The sequence below is a fragment of the Phalacrocorax carbo genome, chromosome 1 (assembly GCF_963921805.1).
Source record: "Phalacrocorax carbo chromosome 1, bPhaCar2.1, whole genome shotgun sequence".
NCBI classification, from domain to species: domain Eukaryota; kingdom Metazoa; phylum Chordata; class Aves; order Suliformes; family Phalacrocoracidae; genus Phalacrocorax; species Phalacrocorax carbo.
In genome coordinates, this window is record NC_087513.1 from 64,724,169 (window position 1) to 64,738,527 (window position 14,359).

At 39.5% G+C, this 14,359-nt stretch overlaps 1 protein-coding gene across 3 annotated transcripts in view; it reads left to right on the forward strand.

The window, feature by feature from the left end:
* The window catches only part of DGKI (diacylglycerol kinase iota), a 146,405-nt gene that overhangs the window by 73,627 nt on the left and 58,419 nt on the right, over window positions 1-14,359 (forward strand). For all 3 annotated transcript variants that reach the window (XM_064457441.1, XM_064457423.1, XM_064457432.1), the window contains 2 exons: window positions 8,466-8,545; window positions 10,936-10,980. In XM_064457441.1, the coding sequence (XP_064313511.1) occupies window positions 8,466-8,545; window positions 10,936-10,980 (125 nt within the window). The remainder of the gene's footprint in view (window positions 1-8,465; window positions 8,546-10,935; window positions 10,981-14,359) is intronic.

The following is a 14,359-nucleotide window of genomic DNA, read 5'->3' on the forward strand; positions in this document are numbered from 1 at the left end:
CATGGAGCATTGCCACTAAAAGTTACCTGGCTAAAGGGCAGAGGAGGGGGAGTGCTGAGGGAGAAGTGACTCTCCTTCCTTTATCAAAGAAAGTGATTATGGGGGGAGGGGAGTGGGAATAAACAAATTTCCATGGCAGGGGAATAACTGAAATTTTGTCAGTCTGAATTAAAAATTTAAATGTGGATAATAGTTGTGCACTAGCAAAATACAAGATCAATTGTATTGGGCCCTGTTTCTGCAAGACCTGTTACTGTCATTGGGGTTAGCTTCCTTCCGCATGACTGTAGCTCTCAGGTGCATGTATGTCTCGCTAGATGGTTGCAAGAGGCTCACTTTGCATATTTGTCCAGGCTTTGGCAGAATACCTAAAACTTAATTCCAGAATACTACACTTACTATCCATTCCCTTCCCACAAGGATTAAAAGCACTTTTACTTCCCTAAATCATTTGAAAACCGAAACAGAATCTCACAGCAATCTGAACAGGAAAAGGAAGCCAGTTATAACGAGTTATGCTGTTATCCCTGAAGGAAAAACAGCAAAGAAGCTATTATGGTTTTTTGCCTGTTACATGTCTCCATAATAGAGTTTTGAAAGCTCTGACATCAGTGTAAAAATCTGGATAATTTTAACTCATAGTAAATACATTTTGTTCCCCTTGTTTGCTTGAAATACTGATTTGATTCTATGAACTACTTCACCTAAAATTGTACTTCCTGACATATAACAACTCATACAAACTGTTCCATGAAGATTAATCTTCACTCTGCTGGAGGTAGACACCTAATTTTGAAAACCTCCTGAGCAATTAAAGAATGTCATTTTGTCCTCTGAAGGGCATGACTGTTCTTAGCTCATTCTCCTTCTGTTGCTTTCTACTTTTCTTGTCACTGCAGATGGCATTTAACCAAATTGCTGTTTCTGAATGGTCCCTTTTTTTCTTCCCCATGCTGCTTCTTTTCTTCCTCATTCTTTCTTCTGTCAACATCTCAGTATTGTCTGTGGGATGATTGATGATGGTACAGAAGATGCTTATTGATCCTTCAGCTAGGAGGGGTGAATGCTTCCATGCACCCTTTTAAGAAAGGGATATAAGTTGGCATTTTAGCTATGTTGTAATGTTCTTTGCTGCAAATGTAGTTGTCTTCTCTAACACTTCCCTATACATGCCGCAAGCACTTGTCACCCTAGACACCAGCTTCACCACCTTCTGCCCAATATAATAGTTGTACGTTACGTGACCATAACCAACACTATCATACTCAAAAAGTGAGTTGCATTGATGATTCTAGGTAGACAGAACTTAATTCTGTCTCTCTTGCCTGCATATCTTCTGTGCATTCTCTCCAATTTCCTGTTCTTGCAGGAAGGTGTGATCCGAAGCAGCATTGTGGGGGAACAATTGAGTTATTTTTAAAATAGGCTGTAATGAAAGGGAAGATTTTGCTATTTTCCCCTTTCCAATGTTGCTAAGGAATTTCTGAAAATGGAGGTATATGCAGAAATTATATTTAAAAGAAAAATCAACAACAAACCAAACCAACAAACTAGTTTGTGACCAAGTGGTCTTCAACCCTTTGAACCTTCTACTATAGATTTGCTCTGAGCAACCTGATCTAGGTGAAGGTGTCCCTGCTCACTGCAGGTGGTTTGGACTAGATGACCTGTAAAGGTCCCTTCCAACCTAAACCATTTTATGATTCTATGATTTGTACCATGAAGATGGAGCTGCGAAATAGCTTACCCTCAGCAGTAGCAAGTGTTCGTTTTTTTTTTTAATAGAATATACCAGTTCTTACTGCCCTTAACTTACTGTTTTGTATGCTCCTAGCAGTGGAGATCCAATCTTAGTTTGCTCAATACCACTAAGATTAAGGAGGAATCATACCTGACTGCAGTGGTGGCAGTATCAGAAATAACTCTCAGCTCTGTAACAGCTCTGGTTCTCCCACACTGTCTCTTACACCAAGGCAGCTGTTCCTTATCTTCTCTTGAATAAAATAGCACACTAGATTAAAAAGCAATTTTTGAAGAAAATTGAGTTCCATGTGTATAACAACTGAATTATCTGCAGTCTAACAATCCTGTTCTCTGCAGCCTCCTTGCTTTGTGTATGGGAGTGGGTGGTGGTGTAACATGTGATGTTAGTCTCGAATTCTTGTCTGTCTCTGATATCTAGCCAGCTGTTTATATCACATATGTTTCTGCCTTTAATTTCTGTGGGTTATCCAAGGGTTTTGGGGTCATACTAGGAATTCTTATCCTAGATACACAGAGCTACAAGCTTGGGAGTCATTTGGGATGTGTACATGTACAGAGATACTGTAGCTTCCTCATACCAGCGATATGCTTACCACAGTTTGAGAATCACTGATCTATGAAATGCATTCTGATACTTCAAAGCTTAGGTGTAAGGCAGGTGAAGTTAATTTGGAGATTATTCCATGTGATTTTGAGCAACTAGCTAAATAAGAAAAGGTCAACGCTGAGGACTTTGTATTTACATCCTGAATATCCATAATGTAAAGGGCATAGAAAGCAGAGGGCCTTCTGCTAGGTGACTAATATGGTGAGGGAAACCTGAATTAGCAGACGGATCCAGGGCAGGGGGGATTAGCCACCCAAGGAAATGTGCACATATTGGGAATCGACTTTGATCTGGGTAGATTTAGGTAAGATGGGTTGTCTAGCTACAAACCTCCTCTTCCATCCTGTAAAGGAAGCACCAATGGTCTTGTATTTGTCAGAAGGCCTCTTAGGGGATATGGTGGCTTAGCTATAGAAGTTCTGTAAAAGGCAACATTACCTACAGACTGTCTACTAAATTTCACTGCCTTCCTTTAACAGCTTTGTTTTGTGTAGAGGATTTTTTTTTTTTGTCACAATGATTTAAGTTCTGAAACTGAGAGTGTTGGATGGGTTGCTTGAAGTCACCCAGCAAGATGAAACCAAGAGGTTAGAAGTCAGCAGTGAGTTCAATATTGGCAACTCTGCTGCCATTGAGCTCCCAGATTCTCATGCTGGTCTATACAGATACAAACCATTGACAAATGTTTGTAACTGAAACAGAAATGGCAAAAACAAAGAAGAAGTGCCAAAGACATTGCTTGCATCAAAGGAAATATCTCTTTTTGCCCTTGGATGGATGGAACCTTGTGGACTTTGTCCAGACATCAAATTTCTCACTTTGACTGACTCGCATACATACACACACACGCGCGCGGGCATTCAGAGATTAGAAAGACACAGGAGTACAACAGAAGAAAAAGGAGGATGTGGCTAGATAATTAAAGGGAGTAGCGCAATGAATACACGGAGGTGCTGAAATAGGCAACTTCAGAATTGGCTTTTTCTAACTTTAAACTCTTGATCTTGTAGTCATAGTAACATTTATTTAACGTGGTACGTCATTACCTGGGTTGGGAGGAGGAAGTAAATCCAAAATGTTGAAATCTCGTATCATTAAGTTATAGAATCATAGAATGGTTTGGGTTGGAAGGGACCTTTAAAGATCATCTAGTTCCAACCCCCCTGCCATGGGCAAAGACATCTGCCACTAGATCAGGTTGCACAAAGCTCCTGACATTGAACACTGGCATCCACACCTTCTCTGGGCAACCTGTTCCACTGTTTCCCCGCCCTCATTGTAAAGAATTTCTTCCTTATGTCTAATCTAAAGCTAACCTCTCTTGACTCCACATGGGGCATATCTACACATTCCACAGAGTCCTCTGCCTTTTGAGTTAGTGGGGAAACTGTCACCTGTAAGTTTGCTGTCTCCTTTAAACTACAAGAGTTGGACAGTATTCCAAAGAGATGTAAATATATATGTTTACCCTAGAGAAGTGGGGAGACACAAGAATATTAAGTTCCATTTCAGACTTTCCAGGAAATCACACTATAATTTCTTTCTGGTAAAGAGTTTTCTGTGAGATTTTTCCATGTATATTCTACTTCTCCCATTTCCTTTCCTATTGCTTTTCTGATCTGATTTCCTTTTACCTTTTCAGTCCTGGCTGTCCCCTTTGGCTATCCGATTCCACACACATCCTTCCTGTCTGTCTTAGTCTGTTTCTGCAGATCTTTCAGCTCAGGTTCCTGTTCCTTGTCTTAATCTTAAACCCTTACTGAATTTGCAGCCAGACCTCCTCTTTCAGCTCATAGTCCTGATATCCATTTCCTGCCAGTTTCAACTACCATCTCTTCATAGTTTTCTTTCTATAACCGGTTTCTTTTTGTGTGGTGTTTGGGACAAGTTCTCATATCACTTGACTTGAGCAGCTTCTTCCTTTTTGTGGCAGGGTACTGGAGAAGTCACTGAGAGCCTGGAGGGGATGACTACCTTCTCAAATGTGCTCTGGTTTACTATGATAACCTCCATTTTGTTGTATCTCCTAATGTGAAGATTTTAAAATTGGGCCACTACTGCCAAGAAAACTGGCAACCAATGAATCTAAGGAGGCTTAGTTTTTGTCAGTATAATAAACAAAACGGATCTGAAGAGACATGTGGCTTAGATTTGTGTGGTGAGAAAATCCTTCTGTACAAACTCAGTAATGCTAAAGCCATACTGGGAAAGCCAAACCTTTTAATACAAATGTCTGAATATTTTAGAATTCTCTCTCAAGAATTTACTTGGTCTTTCACATTTCTAATATCCGTGGAAACCCCTCAGGAAAATGATTGTCTTATAACATCTTCAGTAGTGAGGTTCCTTTATTTGCTACATTAAACATTTACAACCCACTGTCTAATCTCTCCAGTCCCCTGAGGTATGTCAGACTGGGAATGAGTTTTCCTGGCATTCACATCTCCCTTAATGATCTGCCTTGAGGGTGTTTTGTTTGGGATTTGAGTAGGTTAATCATGGTGTTGAGATCACAGATTGAATCCTTTCATAACAATAAACAGGGTAGTTAATTGAATTTTGGTTTTTCTTCATGGTGTCATATGCAGTATATTCAGGCCTCTTCCATTTGTGTTCTCACTACTATTAAAGAGTTCACTAGCTTTTGGTATTCCGCATAATGGGCAGTTAACAGGTAGAAGATTTCTTCTTTGTTTACAAATTCCAAAGCTAATTTCATGAGGACATAGGAAAGCACTACTAATCTTGCAATCAATTAGAGTATCATGCTAGCCGTATTGTTTCACCTATCCCACCCTCCTCCTGCTGATACTCGATTTTGGTTAGTGTTGCTGGAAGCAAAAATCTTTCCACAGTACTGGTTCAGAATAGGAAGCAACTGTCTACCTGTCTCATCTCCTGGGGTTCTTGCACTGCTGCTCATCACTGCAGCGTTAACGTCTGTAGCCACAGCTCCCTGGACAAAGCCCTTTTCACTATTCAGGGAGCACAAAGAAATTGGGAGCTGGATGCAAGGGGCCAGAAGAGCAGGCGCCTTGGGAGAAAAGTATCTGGCACTTGAGTGCTGTGGCTTGGCTCACGATCTAAGACTATCCCTTCTTTTTGGCATATTCCCATGTTTGGATTTAGCCATATATTCACAGGAGTGGAGGGTGTATGGGGAAAGTTTCTCTGTAGTGCCTGTGCTCATAATGTAAGACTTTGCCCTCCCATCTCTCACCTGGCGTATCTAGTAATTGCTGTGTCCCACAGCACTGTTCTCTACTGTCCACAGCCTCATCCACACAGGGCTATTCAGAAAAGGTAGAAGTTCATTTATTCCTGAATGGAAGTGCCCACAATGATGCTGAAGGCCATGCATATTAACTTTATGCCTTTAGCTGATCCATCATAACTTATACCTCATTTTACCCCTATTACAGAGCATTGCCCTATATTTAGAATAAGCAACAATCCCATAGTTTCTATCCCATTACAGATCATTAGGGATTTGCTTTTGTTTTCACACAGCAGCTATTGTGAAGCACACTGAAAATCTTGGCTGCATTGTACATATTTACTGTGGTTTATGATAAAAATGAGGTCTGAAAACATTTTCCTTGCTGAAAGCCAAATGGGTCTTGCAAAAAAAAAACACAAAACAAAAACCACACCAGTAAACAAACAAAAAAAAGAACCACAAAAAAGCCTTTGGCAAGCAATAGTTTTAGCATATGCTTTAGCATTATCCAGTAATGACTTAAAAGGTTTTTCAAGTAAGCGGGAACAATATGGAATGGAACCATTTGAGACCCACCTCACATACCTTATCCCTTATCCCTTTGCCCCATTAATCCATAGGTCATACTAATTCAGGATTTCCAGGCAGCAAATGTCACACATCTCTTTTTACGAACAAAGTCACCCAGCCCAGAACTCCAGAACTGTTCTATGACTGCCAAGAACAGATGTGGCATAATTTAATTACACCTGTGAATCATGACTTTCTTCTTAACTCATATGGAGGAGGCCCATAAATGTCACCACTAAACTATCTATTGCATATTAGTGTATGGTTTTCAGACATTCTGGTGGATTTCTTTAGAATTCCAAGTGTTTTAAGGCCCTTCTCCTTTGGGCTGTCAGGGGCGGTGATAGTTATGGATTTCGGTTCTACAGTAGCAGTGTTGTTTCAGCAGGTCAAAACTCTGGTCTTCATTAAGTGCATATACTCATCTATGAAGGAAGGAATTCAATATAAAAGAGACAAAATCAGTGGTGACAGTTTATAAGCCAGTGGTGTCGTTCCCTAGTGCTCTGTAGCTATTGGAGGTGTAGTCGTGTCTGCTGCAATTCACTTTTAGTGCTATAAATGAATTTTAACAAATGCTTCTTTCAGTAGGGACTGCAGAGGGATCTGCTGAATTGAAACTTGATAGCCATTAAGTAGTCTCTACAAAGAGCTTAAGGGTCTCTTGTCAGAGCAGGTTAAGCAATAATAAACACTAAGCAAAGAGAATCAGTCTGTAACCCAGAACATCAGAGTGTGTAAAGCAAAGCTTGTGATTGACCCTCGTTCTCTCAGTCTCTGTTCTGTAATGAAAAAATCTGGGAGGTTGCAATGAGCACTGTTCCCTTCTGGCCTTTCTGAAAATGAGCAGGTGGATTGGGGTCGCTATCAGATGGTGGTGTTGCTTCAGGACACGTGCAAGCTCTTCCCTTCTTCCCTAGTCTTCCTGCCTATCCTTTCCTCTTTTTCTTGCTTCTCCCTCCAGTTTTTCACCCTGCTTCTCACTTTCCTGGGTTCATAGCTGTTCTGCTGCTCAGATTGCTTTCCAAACATGATGCTGGAAGCATTGTTGGTATGTCCCCAGAACTCTGCGTTGGCTTCTAAGGCCCGTAATGACCTCGACCGCCATAGGTTCTCCCCTTCCTGAGACCACTGAGCTTCTCTTTGTGCTTCTGGCCTTGGCGGGCCTCAAAAATATAAGACACATTCCCCATTATGTTTTAGCACTGTCTTATTCTCTTCTAATAATAAAGAGCTTTTCAGGAGACAAATATCTCTCCCTCCCAATCAACTTCTTTTGAATGGCAGGAGGGGCTGAAGCACAGTTGTTTTTAATATTTATCTCAGAACTGTCAGTGACTTTATGTTCCTTCTTGTTTTCCAATTCCCAAAATTATTTATGTGTTGACATTCTGCTCTCCTTCTGGGATACTTCATATGAGGATATAAATCTCTCTCCTGCTGCTCCCCTACTTTTTTGGGCCATTGTTTGATTAAAGATCCTCCAGGGAGAAAAAAAGGACTTAATTCAGTGATTTAGTTTTAGAAAATCAGGGATTCAAGTTTTCATTTTTTTCCTCCTTATTTCATGAGCTCTTAGTAGGTAGCTCTCTTGGTACCTTCCTTGTGGACCCACATACACTTTTTTCTCTGTTGTTCTTTTGTGGATTTTTTTTGGCTGCAAGAACAGAATGGTTGTGGAAACCTAAATCCCCTGTTATTAAAAGTGCTGCCTTCAGCTGAGGGGAATGATTTGCAGTATTTTTACAAGTCCTCATTTTTCTCTGAGAAAACATGGAATCGTGTCAATTTTGTGTGTAGGTGGAATAGTGTCTGTTTTGATTTGAAAGCATCAAAATACATCAAAATAACATGGTGATGGACAGTTTTCTCTGAAATCAGGCTGTGACTTTAGGCTGTGACTTTTATGACCCTAAATAATTTTTGTAGACTTTTAAGAGTTTTGAAAATGAAATATCACACTCTTATTTCGATGCACACCCCTAAACTCTTGGTCTGGGATATGTTCCTTTCTTTGCAGTTAATAATTGATTTTGACATTAGACAACGAAGTACACAATTCAACTGAATCTGTTTTAGCTCCTTCAGTATAAAAGATAGCTGAAAACAAAAATATTTGATAATTATAAACGGGTGAAACTACTGATGAATACTAAGTTCCTGCTTTTAAATGACTGTTAAGATTTAGATAGCAGAAAGCTTTTGTGAGGACATTATTTAAAAAAACAATGAAGCATATTGCAAACCTTTTAAAGCTCAAGACACTGCAGCTGAAGACACTTTTCTTCGGTTTTGATTTTCCAGCCATCCCCCTAGGAATTATAGTAGTACGAGGAGATTGTGACTTGGAGACCTGTCGTATGTACATTGACCGTCTACAAGAGGTGAGTGCTTTGTGAGTTCAGGTGTCATATATTAATTCGTGTTATGCTTCTTTTGGTTCTGAGTACAGATGTCTAATAGTTGCAGCGACTGTATATTGAGAGTACTGCGGTTTGCCTACCACTGAAAACAAAACTTTAGAGTTATGGTATGATAGTAAAAGCAGGAGTAGCACTGAAAAATATTTTCTAAACAGGAACTGAAAAGTGATACTGACTCCTTTTAAATGATAACAGAATTGACGTGGATGGGTGTGTTTGCTTCTCCTTGAAGTAGAATGGTATACTAGGACTCTCCACAAACCTTGCTGAAATTACACAAATTATTGACTAGAAAGTGTGTTATGTAAGGATAAACAACGTGGTATTCGAGTGGGTCTAATTATGCAAACGTCATTCTCTAATGCTTTCATGGAGTAATCTGAGACATCAATAAATACTACAAATACCAGCAAGATGTTTCCAAATACAAAGAACTGCATGCCTATGCAGCTAATAATAAAGTTGCTTTTATTGTCTTGAACACCTTGCCTTACCAAAAGTCTATTCTACAAAACAGTCTGGGAAATGGAGCCTCCAAATGCCCCATTACCTGAATAATTCTAAGTGTGTATGCGTTTAGTGATAAAGATGATGGATTTTCATTAACATACTGTCTCTGACTGTTTTTAGTCTTTTAGCAATCTCTTTTAACAACATTTACAAGTGTGAGGACATTATGGAGGTTTCTAAATAGGTGGTCCAATTTACATAGGAACTATGAACCTCATCCCTTCTGCTGAACTCTGGGAGCCACCTACTTCCCTGAGGTTTTGAAACTCTGCACTTGCAGCCTGAATATGGGCCTTAGTATCTGACTACAGGCTTTCACTTTTTTGCATTTCAGCCAGGATTCCCTTCATCAAATATATTTCTGAACATTCATACCTGAGGTCTGGCTATTGTTATCAGGCATGAAACCGTATTGTAAGGTGATGCGTATTTGAGATATCCGGTGATGGAAAATTGAATTGAAATAATAAGGATGAGATTCTCAGCAGGTTACTAATGTGATCTCAGACTGAGCTCAGGCAACTTAATATGGCCAGTATTGGGTGGAGAAAAGTTGTACAGCCCTGGAGGAAGCACAGCTAGAAGTTCTAGTTGAATTACTGTTGTGGTTTAACCCTAGCTAGCAACTAAGCACCACGCAGCTGCTTGCTCACATCCCCCGGGTGGAAAGGAAGGGAGAATCAGAAGAGTAAAGTGAGAAAACTTGTGGGTTGAGATAAGAACAGTTTAATAATTGAAATAAAATAAACTAAAATTATAATAATAGTAATAATGGTAGCAATAATAATAGTAATATACAAAGCAAGTGATGCACGATACAATTGCTTGCCACCCACCAACAAATGCCCAGCCCATCCCCAAGCAGGGATTGTCACCGCCCAGCCAACTGCCCCCAGTTTATACACTGAGCATGACGTCATATGGTGTGGAATATCCCTTGGGTCAGTTGGGGTTAGCTGTCCTGGCTGTGTCTCCTCCCAACTTCTTGTGCACCCAGCAGAGCACAGGAAGCTGAAAAGTCCTTGACTGGTGTAAACACTATTTAACAACAACTAAAACATTGGCATGTTATCAATATTATTCTCATGCTAAATCCAAAACACAGCACTATACCAGCTACTATGAAGAAAATTAACTTTATCCCAGCTGAAACCAGGACAATTACTCATAGTGGTTGTGGAGAAACTGTGTTTCTCCAACCTTTTGCAGGGTTTGTACTACTTTTTTTGCTTGGTTTGGCTCAGACCCATTTGCTGGGAATGAGGTGCCAAGGCTTTCTGCACTCTGCCAACTTGCATGACAACTGGGGAGCTATGGTCTGTAGGTCAGGCATTTTGGTAGGCTATTTCATGAGCTAAAACTATTTGACAAAATCTCTATTAAAATAAATTAGATTCCTGAACCCTTCTAAATGCCAGGGTCATTCTGATATGACCTCCCTGGCATGAGGTTGTCTTAAAACAGGGAGAGCTGCCAGCGCTTTTCTTTAGTGCATTAATTGCTCAGAAATATTTGCAAATAAGATTTATGGATTTTAGTATATTTTCTTTCATTTTAGTGCTGATATTCTAAAGTTTTCATGCAACAAATCAGTGAAGATCCATTAACATAATCTCTATATTTTAATAACCTTTTTTTTTTTTCACAGAATGTATGCAAATCTAACCTTTAAGTGAGCTTACCATGACTATTCTGTGGTGTTTACTTAATATACTTAAAACCAGTGAGAAACACTTGCAAAATTATTTGTGTTTGCCCAACCACTTCAGGTAGTAGACTGCAAACAGCTCTTTTTGCTTTGATTTTTTTCATCATCGGCATGTCTTTCATCCTCCTACTAGGACTTGCAGTCGGTAACTTCTACTACACAGAGAGTTCATTACCAGGTAAGTTAAGCTTGCCTTTTAGTATCAGAACAAAAAGGGGCTTAACAATGTGGACTGCACTCCTTGCATTTGAACCCAGGTTTTCTTTTTTATTAGAAACCCGTATGTTAGAAGACTTCCTGATTAGCAATTATCCTCAAATGTTGGAGGTTCATTCTGTTTTCCCTTGGACAATTCTTTGTCTTGCAAACCTTATGGAATCACCTTTAAAATTAGCACAGCATGATGATGAGAGTGATATTGCAATAGCAGTGCCTTGTACATTGAAGTGAATGAGGGAATGTCTCCTGTAGGACAAATGACAAAAGTAAAATTGTTTCTCTGTCTGAGAAACTGAACAATAACATGTTATATTGCATAGCTGTAGTACTAAAGTCTTTCACTGAGAAAAAAGTTGCGCTAGCAGGCCTAACCTCTCATTAATTCTGTGCGCCACCGTTATCTACTTCTAGTTTAACATAATCTCCAGAGTAGTTTTTTAATCTGCCCTGAGCACAAATGTGTCTTTTGCATGTGACAAGCAGGTTCTAGTGTTACGTGGCTAGTTTTTAAAATTGGTCTCTTTGTGCATCTTACAACTTTATTGTACCTCTTATGCAATACAGAACTTAGCTTTACAGTTGGAAGTATTGTTCGAGAACACATATTTCTCTCACTAAAATAAGCACAGTGCTTAAACTGGGAGTAAACTAACTCTACTGACCCCTGAGCTGATCTGATATTAGTGCAGAGACGTGACCCAAACCATCATCATTTGACACAGTGCCTAGGATCACAAGACAAGTTTGCATGGTGTTGATAGCCTTTTCCTAGATTTAACAATACAAGTCTTGTTGGGATCAGCAGGAATGAGTTCACTGAGAAAACATGCAGAGATCCAGCTGACGGGAACCCATTGTGGTGAAATTGCAGATAATTTTTCAGGGCCTCATCATTACCTCGGTGATACAGAATTCCAGTTTGGCCAGAATGTCTGTAAATGCATTGAGTGCAGGAAGACACTATCAGAAAATCCAATTTGGCATGTTTTCCTGGAGCTGACTTCTTCATACCAGTTCATGGTTTGTTTCTGAGTTTCCATGTCCAATTTTAACCTCATATTTTTGACGTTTGTATCAATCATTGCCCTGGAACTGAGTTTTAGAGCAGTATTAGTGTCTAGTGAATTGGATAATAAAACAGCATGTATTATTCTGTTCCAGTCATTATAAATTAACCTAAGTGGCTGCTGACTGCTACATGCATAGGGAACTGCCTGAGGTAAAATGAATAACTAAATCTGTCTATATGGAGAGAGCCAAAAGCAAGTACGAAATGTTGGAAATTAGCCTCATATTTGGCTCTAACCTCTGGAGTTATAGTGGTATATAAATTAATTGCCTACCCATCTCCTCTAGTGCACATCAGTGTGAAACCGCTAACATGCTATCAATTTTTTATGACGCTACGTTTTTAATGCATGCACCCCACCCCCGTCTTTTGTGTTCAGTACTTGGTTATCCTGGATTCTTCAAACATGGGTTTATTCTCAGTAGATCATTTCTACAACTGTCTTGTTAGGTTAATTTGAGGTTTGTTCCATGCTTGTTGGTATCCCTGTGCGTATTACAGAAAGGGGAAAAAGTAGGGGATAAAGTGCATGAATAAGGTGCTTGAGTTGATGGAACAAGACAGTTCACTCACTAATAAGGTGTCACAGGTACTTTGAGGTCTCAGAAATGCAGTTCTCTTGCATGATTCCTCTGCAGCTTAAAAACATGGGAAAGCAGCAGAAACAACATCAGCAAGCCCAGGTGCAAATAAGAAAAATGATGCTGGGATTGTTTTTCATTCTGTTTTGTTTCTCTAATGAGTTTAATGCTTATAACATATCATTCTCTGGGGCCTGAGACTTCCCGAGCTAGTTCTGCAGTTGAACTGTAATGAAGTCTTGGAACAAGAATATCACAATATGTAACTTGTGACTTGAATTTACATTTACCAGAATTATCCCTATCTTCATTCTCCCAGCATTGTGTGCTCTGCTAGGTCTATGAATTTTCACTCGTGTCTCCTCTTTGTATCATCTACCTTTTTAGTATGCAGTTATCTTTTGGAAGTTTTCTTCCTTTTGTGCTTTGTATTCCAGTCCTCATCTTTCCACAGATAGTGGGCTAATTATTAAGATACATAAAGCTTTGTGAATGTAGATACATAAACATTAGCAGCAAACCTTGTGGATTTCAGAAATCCCTTGACTCTCCCACATACACTTCTGTTGCGATACAAGCAAACCTAAGCTTCCCACAACTCCATAAGCCCACATTACAGGAAGACATAGGTGTATTTTAAATCTGATGCTTAGACCACTGAGATTTGGTCCCCATGTGCCAAAATAGTTCACTTTATGGAATGTTATGTGGTTGTCGCCTTCACCTCTCCTGTAATGTGCAAACAAAACCTGTATATGACAGTAAGGTTTAGGGATCAAGTAAAATCCTTGAGTCTAAATATGAGAGAGAATTGAGGAGGTTTATTTTTGTCAGGGTGGCTGCAGATGCAGGTATCATGCATCAGAAGAGGTTGCCTGGAAATTCTTTGCTTTTCTGTCCTGGATAACCAGAAAGGAAAGGCAATAATAGATGGTTCCAGCCAATGCTGGAGGCAGAAGCTAATAAAATGAATCTTGCAAAAGCTGTTATGATACCAAATGAAATTAATAACAGTTTGTAACAGCATTGTGCCAGGCACTGATATGCATTCACCTGGCTGAGGAATGAGTGTCCATCGAAATGCAAAATGCTAATCATCATCAGAGCTGCTTGAAAACAACACATAATGCATGGAGGCACCCTGCTGACCAGGACGCTGGGGGAGCCAATAACTTGTGCGTATCTGTGCAACATCAGGGTGACTTCATTTTTTCTCAGGTGGCTGAAAAAGTGTCAGATACCTTTATGTAAATCAAAAAGCAATGCCTGCCACTTAACTTATGAGGGCATTATTTGCTCTGTAATAAATCTGGAATATTTTTTTACCCAGTCAGGTTGAAATGACAACTTCCTTCAGCATTATTTGAGGTTTTCCCCAGGTTGAAGAAATTAAACTGCTTCTTCCCCATGGTCTTACTGACATATGTCTGGGAAGCCTGGGGAACTGAACTGATGAAACTCCCATTTTTCTGACAATATATTCTTTATTTTTTTCTTAACTTTTTCTCACACATGGCTACTCAGATAAGAAGTATTTTAGAAATATGTCAGACTTGCAAAACAGTAAGATAAATTTCTGAGAAACAACTACTACATTTAGGTTTTCTTAATGGTATAGACACTAAGCCGTAATAGCAGAGAAAAATATATAGGAAACTGTGAATCTTTGAGAAAATGTATGAATGTTC